Here is a 14,077-nt window from a genome sequence, read left to right on the forward strand (position 1 = left end):
TGCATATAGTCTCTGCTTTAGGGGTACATGAATAATGGCCTGATTTTACAAGTTTAAAAAACTACATTAAAAAAAAAATAAAGTAATATAAAAAACTACATTTTAGCATATATATTTTAGTAAGAAAACTTGTTTACCCTTTAAATGATAATTGGTTTTAAAGCTTTCGTAACAAAGCAGTGAACAAGCACTTTTCTTTAATGTCTTAACAGATGAGACGGCTCACAGAGAACTCGCTAAATATACCAGGATATTATCCCTCTTTAAATTATCTGTTAATGTTTATAATTGCAATGATCTTCATACCTTCTATGAAATACTTTATAATTATTGTACTTTATTTTCAAGAAGCAATAAGAATACAATCTAGGATTATTAACTCAATGATAATATTTTAATAGCGGCTGGAGTATTTCAACTTAGGAAAAAAATGATTTCTTTTCCATTAGAAACATGCTTTAGGGCTCAGTTTACAGTGAAGACTCTCATAGGTATTTTATCATCTGTTTACAGCAAATATTTTTACCAGGAATTTTCTTTTGGATGGTTTATTTATTTGTTTATTTTTGGCCACACTGCACCGCATGTGGAATCTTAGTTCCCCAACCAGGGATCGAACCCGCGCCCCCCGCATTGCAAGCACGAAGTCTCAACCACTGGACCGCCAGGGAAGTCCTTGGATGGTTTAAATCTGCATAAATACTTATATAGCAACTGAAAATATTCTCATATGAAATAACACTAAAATATCAGTTCAGAGTTCTCAAACAATATTAACTACTACTTTTTTAATAACACTATCTGTCCAGGGCTGCAAAGTTTGTATTTTGTACATAAAGGAGACTTGATACTGCTCACCACCCCCCCCCCCCAAATAAAACCCCAGCAACAAAATATCTCTTGGTAATGGAAGAGCTGGGTCAGAAACACTGGACATTTTTAACATAAGGAAAATGCTAAGATACAATATCTGGGGTTAAAAATCAAAGAACAAAAGAAGAAAAACTGTAGAAAAAAAAAAAAAGTAATACCAAAAGTAAAATTTTAAAAGGAGCTGTAAAGCAGGGTACAGGAGAAGACAACAGGGGAAGGAATTAAATGGAAACACGAGGCACCAATTTTAGAATCCAGGAATCCAAGCAAGGGTCTAAGAGAAGATCTGCTTTCATAGAGTAACATTAGTATTTTGCAAAATTTAGTCAAAACCTGAAAAGTTTAAACGTCTATCTGTATCTGTATTTTAAACCAGATACTTAAAAAAAAAAAAAAAAGAATCTACAATTAAGAGTTATATAACATTAAAAGACAGGTGCAGAAAGTAAGACCAGCAAACAGGAGGTTAATCTCGAGACCTCGGTGCACAGAGACCTGTTTGATGAGGCCCCGTGACAGACACCACAACCCCCATCGAGTAATGGGCAGTGGAGCAGCCCCTGGAAAGCTTAGCTGTCAACATTGTTCCTGGGATGGAAGCAAAGAAGCATTTGCTTAAGTGACAGATTTCCTGGATTTTGTTGATCATCAGCCAAAACAGTTGCTCCATATAATCGATATCAGAGTTGAACCCTATCGAGGCCTTGTAACTATAGCTAACATTTACAGAGTTCTTACCAGGTGCCACTTCTATTTCAAATGCTTTACATGTACTATTTCATTTCATCCTCACAGCAATACTGTAAAGGAAGCACTGTTCTTTCCCTCATTTTACATATGAGGAAACGGAGCGATTAAGCAGCTCTTAGTTGGGATCCACCTCTAGATCTGTCTTCCTTCAGAGCCCCACCTCTTACCTACTGTAAAAGGTATATAAAGTAAAAATGAAATATTTCTGCGAGTTAACAGTAAGTGTTCTAAAACGCCACGGTCAGGTATGAGGTGACAGTGTGCTCACAGTAAAATATCTCATGGCTTAAGCACACACACACACATGCACACACTTATCAAATGGCTTGTACACACCTCAACCATGTAAATGTACAAAAACTCCTGTGGTGAAAACTTATTCATGCTATTCAGAGTGTCTTCAAACAGGATGACTTTTGTTCCTTTTTAGGAGATTAGAATATGCTCCTAGTCTATAACCAGAATTATTTTTTATTAAGCACAAAACTAATAATCAGAAATGCTAAAATGCAAGATGAAAGAACTTCTTACTCTTTGCTCCAAAAAAAAAAAAAAAAAGAATAAAAAGTTGTTAGATGGCTTTCATTCTAGCGAACTGGTTTCGCCCGATGAAACTGCCCTGAGTCAGGAGCCAGGAACTGCAGAATGTCTCTGCCACCAATTTGCCGTCTTCAGTTTATAGAAACCACTTCCTTTTCAGCACCTCAGTTTCCTCACCTACCAAATGGGAATACTATCTGCTCTGTCAGGTTTCATTAAATTGAAGTGAATGTTTGGTAATGGTAACAGTCATGAGATACATCTGTATAGGGAATTATTACTAATTGGGTGCTGGGGTGGTGGATGCTATTTAATTAGGGGAGTTGGGGGGAGGGGTGTGCAGAGGTACTGTTAACTATTTCAAACTGCTATCAAACCTGATGCAGTCTCTGAGTCTCATAACCACCCTGGAAATAAGCAGGACAAGCATTGTTAGACAGATGGGAAAGAGTTAGGTGGCTATGTGGCTAGTTAGGGACAGAGCCCAGAAAACAATTTTCCCTACTCCCAGTCCAGTGTTTTTTGATTACTGTTTTCTTTTTCCCTCTGCCGACTCAGAGGTGTAGCCCAGTGGTGAGGAAGGATGGAGCAAGGACAACAGAGAAGTCTTCATTCTGAGGAAATCCAACAAGGGTGCGAACATCCTGAACTGATGAATTAGAGAAAACAAGTCTCTTTGTGGACCTGAAGCTTGGAGTTTATGGAATCGACCCACGTACCTTGATTTCTGGGAGCTGCATAACTTCAGGAAAGACTTCGATGCAGTTGGAGTGAGCAATCGCCGTGTGCATGCGCCTGCAATTCATGATAGTTGTCGGGACGGCCTTCAGTTTATTCCCACTGATGTCAATTTCTTCAAGTTCCTCCAGCTTTGCCATTTTACTAGAAAAGAGAAAATCCAAGGGTGGGCAGGTCACAAAATAATTATAAGGAAATTTAGAGAGAAAATAATAGATAATGAGAACCAAAAGATAATTTACTATGACTCTGAAGATTCTTTCAAGATTCACTTGCACTAGTCATTTTAACAGACAAGTTTTTCACTACTGTTTTTGAGTATCAAAGTATTTTGATACCTCCTCTCTTACTACAAAACAGAAACTCTTAACTTCAGCTCTCTGAATTGGCAACAAGAAGAAAAATGGACGTCCTTTTCCTATGAAAACTCTGTGTGTGAATTACGTTATCCTGACAACAATCACTTTACTATGTAGCTTAGTCTGAACTCCAGTGAAAATCCTACTCAAATGGGTCAAAAGTTAGCATTAATCGAATCTATGTGCTTTAAAAGAGCTTAGTGTGAGATTATGATTTCTTTGTATTGGCACTGAAACCTCAAGGGAATATATAGAGTAGAAAAGGGTATGGTTTATATGAAGATATGCTTTCTCCTGAAACCCCACTCCCCAAATTCCTTGGACATCACGTGTGATAACAAGGTGGTCATGAGGAGTAGGATGCTGAAAGGTCATCTGGATCATCTCTCGACCTCCTGGCAATGCCCAAAGTCAATCTGTACCCAAAAGAAATTTCTCTCAACTCCTGCTAAACAAAGAAAGGATCTTTCTGATCTTACCTTAATAACAAGTCCTAATATAATTGAACACTTCTGTTTAAGAATGTCTTTTATTGTTCAATCTTAACCTATAATGTAGAATTACTATTTAATTACATTAATCAATAATTACAGTAACCAGATAAAGAGAAACTCCAGAATTAGGGTTTCTTATATTTTCTATAAATCTGGAGGGAAAAAACCCTCTGCCTCTACAAATCTATAATGCATCTATCACTCCTCTGGCCCTTTTTCCACCACTTGTGAAGGTGGACTCTAACAAGTACAGAATTCCCAGTGAGTGCAACTCAAACTTACAATCTGAATCATTTATTTTAGAGTTACTGGTATCTCCTCTCCTTGCTGTGGTTTCATTTGTCACAATAAACCTTTTAAAAAATTTAGCAAGAAACACTTTATTGCTTTTCTGTTTTCTCTCAAAAATAAAGGTTACCTTATTTGCTTACTTGAAAATAAATATACGCCGAAGATACAAGAACTAAGTTTTTATCTTATGAAATCAGATCTTTTAATATATTAACATTCAACACGGTATTAGGATATGCTACAAACAACAGTGTATGCACAGACTGTGAAGTAATCCATCTATGATAGCCTGAATTTGTAAGATTATTATTTGAATATGTTGTCATCATATTGTGAAAAGAAATGTGGAGAAATCAATGAGTAACAGGCACGAAAAAAGATTGAAAGTATAGACATCAGGTCCAAGAAAGAAAATATGTTAAAGAAGTTTCTATCCCTCGACATAGAAAGAAGGTGGTCAAAAAAAATTCTCTGTAGTTAGGGTGATTACTACTGGCATGGGTCTCTGGGGGATACCCTCAGAATTTGAGCTGATGATCATTTCTCCTGCTGGGCTTAGTCATTCACCGTCAAATGAGGGCCATGAGCCCTTTCAGAGATATTACTGTTATGTGACTACTATGTTTTCTTCCAAAAATATCATCTCATTCCATAGTAAAAGAAAAGTACATTAAAAGAAAAAAAAGAAAGAAAGAAAAGTTTAATCAGTAACATAAAATGAGGGGAAAAAGTAAAGAAATAAATGTATACTACAAAAATAGAGTAATACTTGAAGTCAATGCATATTTGGGCCTCCCTCCTTTAGTAAGGGTTTCAACAGACTGGTATCCTTGATGCTAGCAGAGGAAGGCAGTCCCCATATTTTGCTTTGGCCCAATGCTAAGTCGCAGTTAGCAGCAGAATAACAGAGGGGTAGTGTTTGCTTCTTTGATGTGTGGGCGTGAGTTCTAAGACCTAACTTGTTAAAGCTTCACTCAAAGCAAGATACAATGCCACTGCTCCCCAAAATTAGAAATTAAAATTAAAATAGACTTAAAAGTAGAATTTTCTAAGAGCCATAAATTATTTGTAATGTCAGTTTCTATGAATGCACAGGCCACCACTGCTTTTTATACCATAAGCATAAATACAAAAGCTATTAGCTAATTGAGAACCTTCAGGTTCCTAGTTTACGTTCTAATTCTCACACAGCATACTAGGTTAATTTTTTTTTTTTTTAATTTGACTGGTTAAAAGGAAGCAAAAGAAAAAATATACCTGCTAGATGACATGCCTTATTTCAAAATCATAAGAACATTCTAGCACTTGGGTCCTTGGATACATTCATATTAGAAGAATGAACACATTTCTCTTTAGGGGAATGTTGACAATGGCTTATATAAAAGACACTGTGAATAAGAATCGGTAGGAACAAGCTTTACATTATCTGGGAAATAAACATGTTAGTTTTTGCCTTTCCATCTATGAATCCATTTTCAGAAATGCAATGAAGGATGTCACTCTGTGATCTTCTTTTACCTTGCTGGAAAACTTTGAAGTCGGTTATAGGCCATGTGAAGAATCTTCAGATGGGGGTGTCCTGTTAACAAGGGCACACATTTATCTGTGAGGTTGTTATTCGTCAAATACAACTCTTGTAAGACGCTGTTTGTCTCTTCAGAAAGTGTGGCTGGAGGAAGGGTTTCCAGTTTGTTTGCAGATGCATTCAGGAATCTCAGGCTACAATGACAAAAATGCAACAGAATCCCACTGATAAGCCACAGGTCTAGTCCAGAATCCTCAACAAACCTAGAAGTTTTCTGATTGATACCTGGCATATTAGAAACTGGGTTTAGAAACATGAATTTAAAGATAGGTCTTGGCATGGAAGCAACCTAAATGTCCATCGACAGAGGAATGGATAAAGAAGATGTGGTACATATATATACAATGGAATATTACCCAGCCATAAAAAAGAATGAAATAATGCCATTTCCAGGAACATGGATGGACCTAGAGATTGTCATACTGAGTGAAGTAAGTCAGACAGAGAAAGAGAAATATCGTATGATATCACTTATATGCGGAATCTAAAGAGAAATGATACAAATGAACGTATTTACAAAATAGAAACGGACTCACAGACTTAGAGAATGAACTTATGGTTACCGGGAGGAAGGGTGAAGGGAAGGGATAGTTAGGGAGTTTGGGATTGACAAGGTACACACTACTATATTTAAAAAGGATAACCAACAAGGACCTACTGTATAGCACAGGGAACTCTGCTCAGTGTTATGTGGCAGCCTGGATGGGAGGGGAGTCTGGGGGAGAACAGATACATCTACATGTATGGCCGAGTTGCTTTGCTGTGCACCTGAAACTATCACAACATTGTTAATCGGCTCTACTCCAATATAAAATAAAAAGTTAAAAAAAAAAAAAAAGATAAGTCTTGGCTTTGGCAGGCATATAGATATGTGACTCCACTGTCTATAATGAACACAGTAGCTATCTGTGTTAACTACAAAGAGAAATCAATTTTTATGGAAGCACAAAGGTGAGAGAAAGTGATTAATTTTATAGCTGGTGGGGAGTCGAAGAGATAGTGATAAGATAAAATTAATATTCTGTCTTAAGAAAGGGAAAAACAATTGCCTATTTTAAAATAAAAGAGCTCTTATAGTAATAAAATAATTAGACATTAGATCACAATACAACTAAATCACATAGTGACTAAGTCCTTTTCAGTATGATGCCCAAACCATATTTTACTGACATATATTCACAACTGCAAGGGATAATTTACTCTGTAGTAAAATAATGTAATACTATGTAGAAGTGAAAATGAAGAACAAGTACATGTATCAATAGGATGAATCTCACAAATATAATATTGAGTAAAAGAAGCCAGATACCAGAGGATACATACACTGCATGATTCCATAATTATCGAGTTCAAAATCAGGCAAAACTTATCTATGGTATTAGAAGTCAGGGAAGGGAAGCAGTGTGTAGGAGACAGCTTCTAATTTTTCCAATATGATAACATTCTCGTTCTTGATCCGAGTGCTGGTCACATGAGTGTGTTCACTTTGAGAAAAATTTATCAAGTGCTACACTTACGATATGGTCCCTTTTCTGTATCTATATTATACTTCAATAAAACTTACATTAAAACGAGATGTATATGCTACCAGTTATCCAAATGATAGCGTGAACAATAGCTAAACTATGAAGAATGTTTTTACACCTGAGATAACTAAAACTGTCAAAAACTGTAATTCCTTCCATAGTTACTGTGAAACACAGACAAATGCAAAATGCAAAGCTGGAGGACTGAAACAGAATCCTTGCTGTGATCAGTTCCAAATCACTGGAAAGGGAAGAGAAGGACAGAGCAGGAACTGTGCATGGCTCACGGGCAGACAACCCTGCCGCTTCACGGTGGGTCTCCACCACGTGTGCTCCACAGTGAAGCTGCAGGGACCCGAGCATGGAGAGCGTCCAGCCCACAGGACCCACCTGCCATAGTAACCAAGGTCAAAGCTGACTTGTCCCCCACCCCTTACCTAGAACTACCCTGTTAATGAACTGCGTTTCTCGTTTCAAAACCAGCCAGGTTTGAAATGTTCAGCATTCAATTCAGGACTATTTTACCATATGTTAGTAAAAAAAGAATAAAATCTTCCTTAAATAGGAAGACTCTGGAATACCAGGTACAGTTATTTTTAATCTTGGATAAAAAGAAAGCTTTGTATTCGGGAGTCATCACCAAAACCGTCATCCCAAGCCCTCAGCCCACTAAGCTAATACTCTCCAATCTTGCGACCTCCACACACTTACACACACACAGTCCAACTCCACTACTTATCTAAGGAAAAGCAGCTTCCCCAAAATAGAACATTTTCCATTAAAGAAACACGTATTCCGTTGACATTAAAAAAAAAAAAAAAAGGGGGGGGGAAGTTAGAAAAAGGCTGTACAAAAAAAAAAAAGAAAAGAAAAAGGCTGCACAGACCATAAATAGTCATGGGAAATTATAGTCGTGTGTGCTACAGAGAAGAAAATAAAGGTCATTCATGCAGTTTCTGAAATGGTTTTGACATAGGAAGGAAACCCCTTCCAGCACCATAGTTCTTTAAAGTACTTTTAAGAGTCCCATTTGTATCACCTGACTTAAATACCCTGTTAAGATTTCTTCAGTGTAGAATTAGAAAAAATTAAAATGTATTGCCCTAAAACATCTTGGAATGGGGTTGGCTGGGAAACTCTGACAATCTCATTAAAATACAATTCCCTAGGAAATATGTAGTTATAGATACATGAAAAGAAAAGAAAGAAATTAACTCATGAATATTTGCGTATTTTTAGGCCAGAAAAAGAGGGAAAGTTGTTTTGAAAGGAAAAAAGACTGACTAGTGAATGCTCATCTAGAAAACTGCAAAAGGGACTTTAAAAACTCCTTACAACATCTGATGAAGGGAAGAGAGGGATTTCCAAAAAGACTTGTCCTCTCATCTTGTTGAAATTTGCCAGTATTGAAGTTTATACTCTTTATGGGAAACTGGGGGGAGGGGGGGAATCCCGCACCCTCCCCTCCAGGACATGAAACTAAGTTGAAACTACACGGGCTGGTTCCAAAGGATTTAGTTTGAACTGAATAAAGCCTGATTGAATCATCGTGTTAGTTAACAGTCAAAGAGCAAACAACTGGGCTAAAAACATTTTTGATTATAATAGTCTCTGAGAAATTAAATTCAATACCCATCCTTTTAAAAATAAAATACCTGTCCCACAATCGCACGTTTCAGCAGGAGGCAAATTAAGTTGGTTTAATCTGGGTGTTGTATTTCCATCAGAATGAGCAACTACTTTAATTTTGTAAAATTTCTCCAGTATGGGTAATGGTTTTACTCAATAAATATGGTGTATAACCCCACCCCCTGCTTTCAAAGCCTCCCCAAAACTAAATTCCTAAAGCACTGAGTTTGGTCTCAACTCAATACGATATGAGAGAACTTCCTCAAGCTTCTCCCTTATAGATTTTTGTAATAACTCTATAAAAGACTTGTTTAATGTGCCATGAGAGTTTCATCCATAGAACCCTCTTCACTATGCAACCCTCTTATAATCATTAGAGAAATGCAGTAACATATCACTTTTCCTCATTTGTAAAGTGCTCTCTAGAGACCACAGCTCTTTCCTATTTCCTGTTTCACTTGATTCTCCCAACATCCCAGAGATGCCCCCCTTATATTTCACAGAAGACAAACTGAAGCTGAGAAAAGTCAAATTACCTGGCTGTTGTTAAACAGTAATTAGTGTCAGAGCCAGAAATAAACCCAGATCTCACCAATCTTAAAGAGTCCACTATTTCCTAACACAATTCAACTGATAAAAACAGTAATAATAAAACTTTCCTGAGGACATTTTCATAGGCCTTCTCCAAAAAAGCTGGAGGTCAAGCAGGGCACCTGCTGGGTAGTGTGAAGACCACATGTGCACAGTGCTTCAAACTCCATTCCTAAAATAACTTAATAAATAGCACAGTACTCAAAAACTTTTCTTAGCAGAAAGTGCAAAAGTTGTAGAGAAAAGACTCACATACGACTCCTGCCCTGAAGCATTTGGAAAGTTGCCCATGACAGCAGTGAGACAAATCCACTTCTTGCTTCTTGAGCAATTACTCTCTTCTTCCCTGGCACATTCTGTTCGTCTGTTCTAGCTAATCTAGGTTTTTTTGTTTTGTTTTTGTTTTTCAGTAATTCCCAGCACACCCTTAAATTTTACAGCCAAATTCTGTCCTGAAACAAAGCACAGGATTTGGTACCACAACTGGTCTACCTATTTGCAGGCATACCAGGCATTCTGCATTCAAATGATTTTTCTGCAGATCAGTACTGGGACTTGTAAGTCTATTGAAAATGCAAAAGGTTAAGACCCTAAGCGCAGCAAAATTCTTTGACTTTTATATAACTCCCTGATTTCTGGCCCCCAAAATCTTCCAGAGGTGCCAAACAAAATGCTCTAAATTCCTTATCATTTGTCCATACAACACAACGCTTTTGACAATTTCATCTATTGATATCTTCAGAAGACTGATAGCTCTTAAAGCAGGGGCTTACAAACTTTTCATTAATGGCAACCAAGAGTACAAAATACATTTTACATGACCACCCAGTACAGATGCGACATATACATGTGTAAATGAAACAAAAGTTTCTTGAAACAATACTTAACCTTACTCTATCTTACACTGATATTTTCTATGCCATTTTTTTAAGTGCTGGTAGAAACCCACTAAATTACTACACCTCACTTATCAGTTTGAAAAAAGGACGCCTATTATTCACTGTCTAGCAACATCACCTAATAGTGAGGATTGCATGTGAAGAGAAAGCGCGTACGTATAGCCTAACAGAACTCACACATTATTATTTTGAAAGATCTGAAAATCTGCCTGGCTTGGGCAGTAAAGATCATAAGCCTACAGAGCAAAGGAACAAAGGTTATACAGATGTATGAACTGCTGAACAAGAACTCGAAAAGAATTAATTTTAAAAATTAAGTATAATTAATTAAGAATTAGTTAAGATTGATGTAACACTATAAATTAATCTAGAGATATCCTAATTTCATCAATTATATCACTGATGTTCTCTATCTGGTCCAGAATCCAATTTAGGATCGCACATTCCATTTCCTTATCATGCCTCATTTGTCTCCTCTAATCAGTCTTAATTTAGATTTGTTTGATGTTTTATCATCATTAGAATTTAGAATAACGTGATGCATTTCTGGCAAAAACACACAGAAGTGATGTTGTGCCTTTGTTCCAGAAGGTATGTGATTCTCAACTTCAACTCCCAGATATTCATATTAAGTAGGTCAGCATAAGTCTTCAAAAATCTATAGAATTAAGAATTCTGATGATTGGCCAAGTTGAGTCAGTAGAACTGAGATAAGGGCCAGAAATCTACATGTTTAGTAAGTAATCTAGGGGATTCTGAACACTCTGAGAAACACTATTTTATTTCACTACGGCTCTCAAAACATCAGAACTTCCCAAGATAGCTCTCTTCCCTTAGGAAAAATAGTGTAGGCAACTTAGCTCTTCAAAATGCCAGAAATATCTATCTTTGCCAAAAGGCACCAGTTGTCATGGTTAATCGATCACGCTCTCCCAAATTTTCTATTCCCTTTTAGTCCCCTTGATATTTACACATATTCTGTCTGAGTCACTAAAAGTTATGGTCTGTAATGTGACTAATACTCTGGGGATATTTTAATAATTACCATGTACTTCATTTGTACATACACTCTCCCCATTCCTATCCCCTGAAAATACCTTGTTCTGTTCCAACCAGGGATAAAAACAGACTCTAATCCCCACCCACAATAGGAATCTATAACTCTCCTTTAAAGGGCCCATTGTGACTGACCTCATCAGGAGCAGCTCTCTGGCCACGACATGAGAGTGCATATGTGAAATGGACAGGGAACCAGCCATTGCCGAGATTTCAGAAAGGACAGAAGGATGGCAGTACCTCATCCATCCAACTTGGTGACCCATGGGGAACATCTACTCCCACTCTCGCCCATCTGTTGATGAAAACTGATTATCTGAAACTCTTTTGGGGGTTTCCATCAAGAAAATTCTCAACTCTAAGCAAAAAGGGATAAGATGAGAGATCTAGGCCGGTAGGATCCAGTTTAGAATACTTCCCAGTTCCCCTCACAGAACCAAATCCTGCCCTGACCACAAGGTACAAAATCACAGTCAACTTCTCAGCAAATATGGTCTAACATATTTTACATCTGTCTATAGTTTTTGAGCTGCCAGTCAAAAGAAACAAAACTCAAAGAAGAATATGGAGGGTAAACTCATAAACTTAAATTGTTGATTCAGGTCATAAGAATTTTAATAAAATCAGTCTGAAGTTTTCAGAGGAAGATAAAAATATCACTAAAAGTCATCTAATTTAAAGTAGATTCCCCTCTCTTATCTGGTTACCTGCTACCAGGTAAAGTAGATTAAAATACACCATTCTAAAGCTGTAATATCTCAGAGACAATATTATGTAATCAAAACCATGACACTGTGTTTTTGCAGAAAGATTCAGAGCTAAAGAAATCTCCTTAGAAAGAGAGTTTAAGTTCAGCCTTTTGTTGTGTCCAATAACACATGTTTTTCTGACAGTTCTCATGAAGCTTCCAAGCACAAGTTCTACTTAGAGAACAAACGAAACCATTTTTAACTTACGAAGACTTGTATTCAGGCCTTTTCCTCAGTTATATAACCAAACACAGAACTGGTAACAATAATTTACTACCACAAAAAAAAAAAGAAAAAGAAAAAGTGAGCATCTATATATTTTTTAAGATTTGTATTATGGAGCAAACTGAATGGAAGGAGAATTGAAGCAGGTTCATTACTGCCTGGAGCTATCTGCCAAACACAAAGCTCTGTATTATACAACAAAGTGCTGTTCTTCATACCAGGAGCCTAAATTAAAACCAATCCTATCATTTTCCTTCTCCTTTACCTTCTCAACCCCACCTTTTATTACAGTTTATTGTGCAGTTATTTTAAGCTCAGCATTAGGTTGTAAGCTCCTTGAGGGTAATACTGATGTTAGTCATTTTTCAATCCCCTGCAGTACCCAGCACAGTGACTTAAACTTACAAGGTCAGTAAGACATTGGCCATCCTGAACCATGTAAATGAAAACAAATCACAACAGAAACCACCTGCTAAGAGCTTGTGAAGATTCTTTCCTAAAAAACTCTCTTTTAATATTTTAAGCTTCATGTTTTCTAGGTTGACCTGCTCCCACAATAGTCAGTAGTAGTTTATTCCTTCCCCTCAAACTAATCAAACCAAATATACAGTAGCTCTACATTTTCCTGAATGTAAATTATGCCTCAATTAAAAAAAATTTTTTTAATTAGATAGAGAAAACCTCAGTTATTCAGGTTTTGGAAAGGGGATAAATAGAAAAAGTATTATCCCTTTAAGAAGCAGTAAATAGTTTGGTAAAGCATAGGGAATATAGTCAATATTTTTATCATAACTTTGTATGATGTGTAATCTATAAAAATATCAAATCACTATGTTGTGTACCTTAAATTAATATAATATTGTAAAAGTCAACTACATTTCAATTTTAAAAAGTTCTATTTTTCTTGTCTTCCAACGAGTGAAATAATACAAGAATGTTGTTCAAAAAAGATCTCATCGACTTTACCCCACCCTCTTTATAACCCTATCTGCCCAAGAGAACCAAACCTCTTAACCTTTCTGACTTAGAGTCATGACAACAACGTCAGTTGCTATACAAGGCTGGAGATGGGGCTATTGCATTGCTTGGAAAACAAAGGCACTGGAATATGCCTTCTTGGAAAAGTTTCTTACTTCTGCCTCTTTTGGTCATTTGCTTTTCTCTCATAAAATAAAAGCAGGATGCCTGCTCTTTCTAATTCACTCAGCCCCTTACTCCAGCACTTCCCTATGCTGGAAGGGCATCTGGCACGGCCTGCCCTCCTCCCAAGGCTGCCTACTTCCCCCGCACCAGCCCCTATTTTCCAAAATGCAGCTGGCTCTGGATAGGCCCATTTATTCAGACTAGGGTATTTCTGCCTAAATGCCTTTAGCTTACACTGTAGGCTCAGCTTATTCTGCTCTCCTTGATAGCAATGTTCCCTTTCAGTGGCTCAATTCAGGTCCTAAATTTTCCATACTGCATGACTAGAAATATTCTAGTTCATACAGTCACCCCTTTTCCAACATACAGATTCCATCTGGGACTGTACAGAATAGACAACATGGGAAAACCTGTGCAGGGCCACAAAGTCAACAGTCCACGCAGCGGTTCTCGACCCTGGGAGTCAGCGGAATTGCCTGTGGAACAATCTAAGTTAAAGTTGCCCCTCGCTACTGCTCATCTGAACATGAACACACAGTCTCCTGGACCACACTGTGAGTGACCTCAGGCACACACTGTCAGATCTGGCTGGCACCAGGGAGACTCAATGACTGCTTAGGGACACCTCT

The 14,077-nt window shown here is 37.3% G+C and overlaps 1 protein-coding gene across 1 annotated transcript in view; it reads right to left on the minus strand.

The window, feature by feature from the left end:
- PHLPP1 (PH domain and leucine rich repeat protein phosphatase 1) overlaps nt 1-14,077 on the minus strand; it is a 214,813-nt gene that overhangs the window by 26,416 nt on the left and 174,320 nt on the right. Inside the window, exons 11-12 of the mRNA XM_082416908.1 lie at nt 5,564-5,764; nt 2,883-3,045 (exon numbers count right to left, since the gene is read on the minus strand). Coding sequence (XP_082273034.1) covers nt 2,883-3,045; nt 5,564-5,764 — 364 coding nt within the window. The remainder of the gene's footprint in view (nt 1-2,882; nt 3,046-5,563; nt 5,765-14,077) is intronic.

Source organism: Balaenoptera physalus, assembly GCF_965194825.1.
Source record: "Balaenoptera physalus genome assembly, chromosome: 12".
NCBI lineage: Eukaryota > Metazoa > Chordata > Mammalia > Artiodactyla > Balaenopteridae > Balaenoptera > Balaenoptera physalus.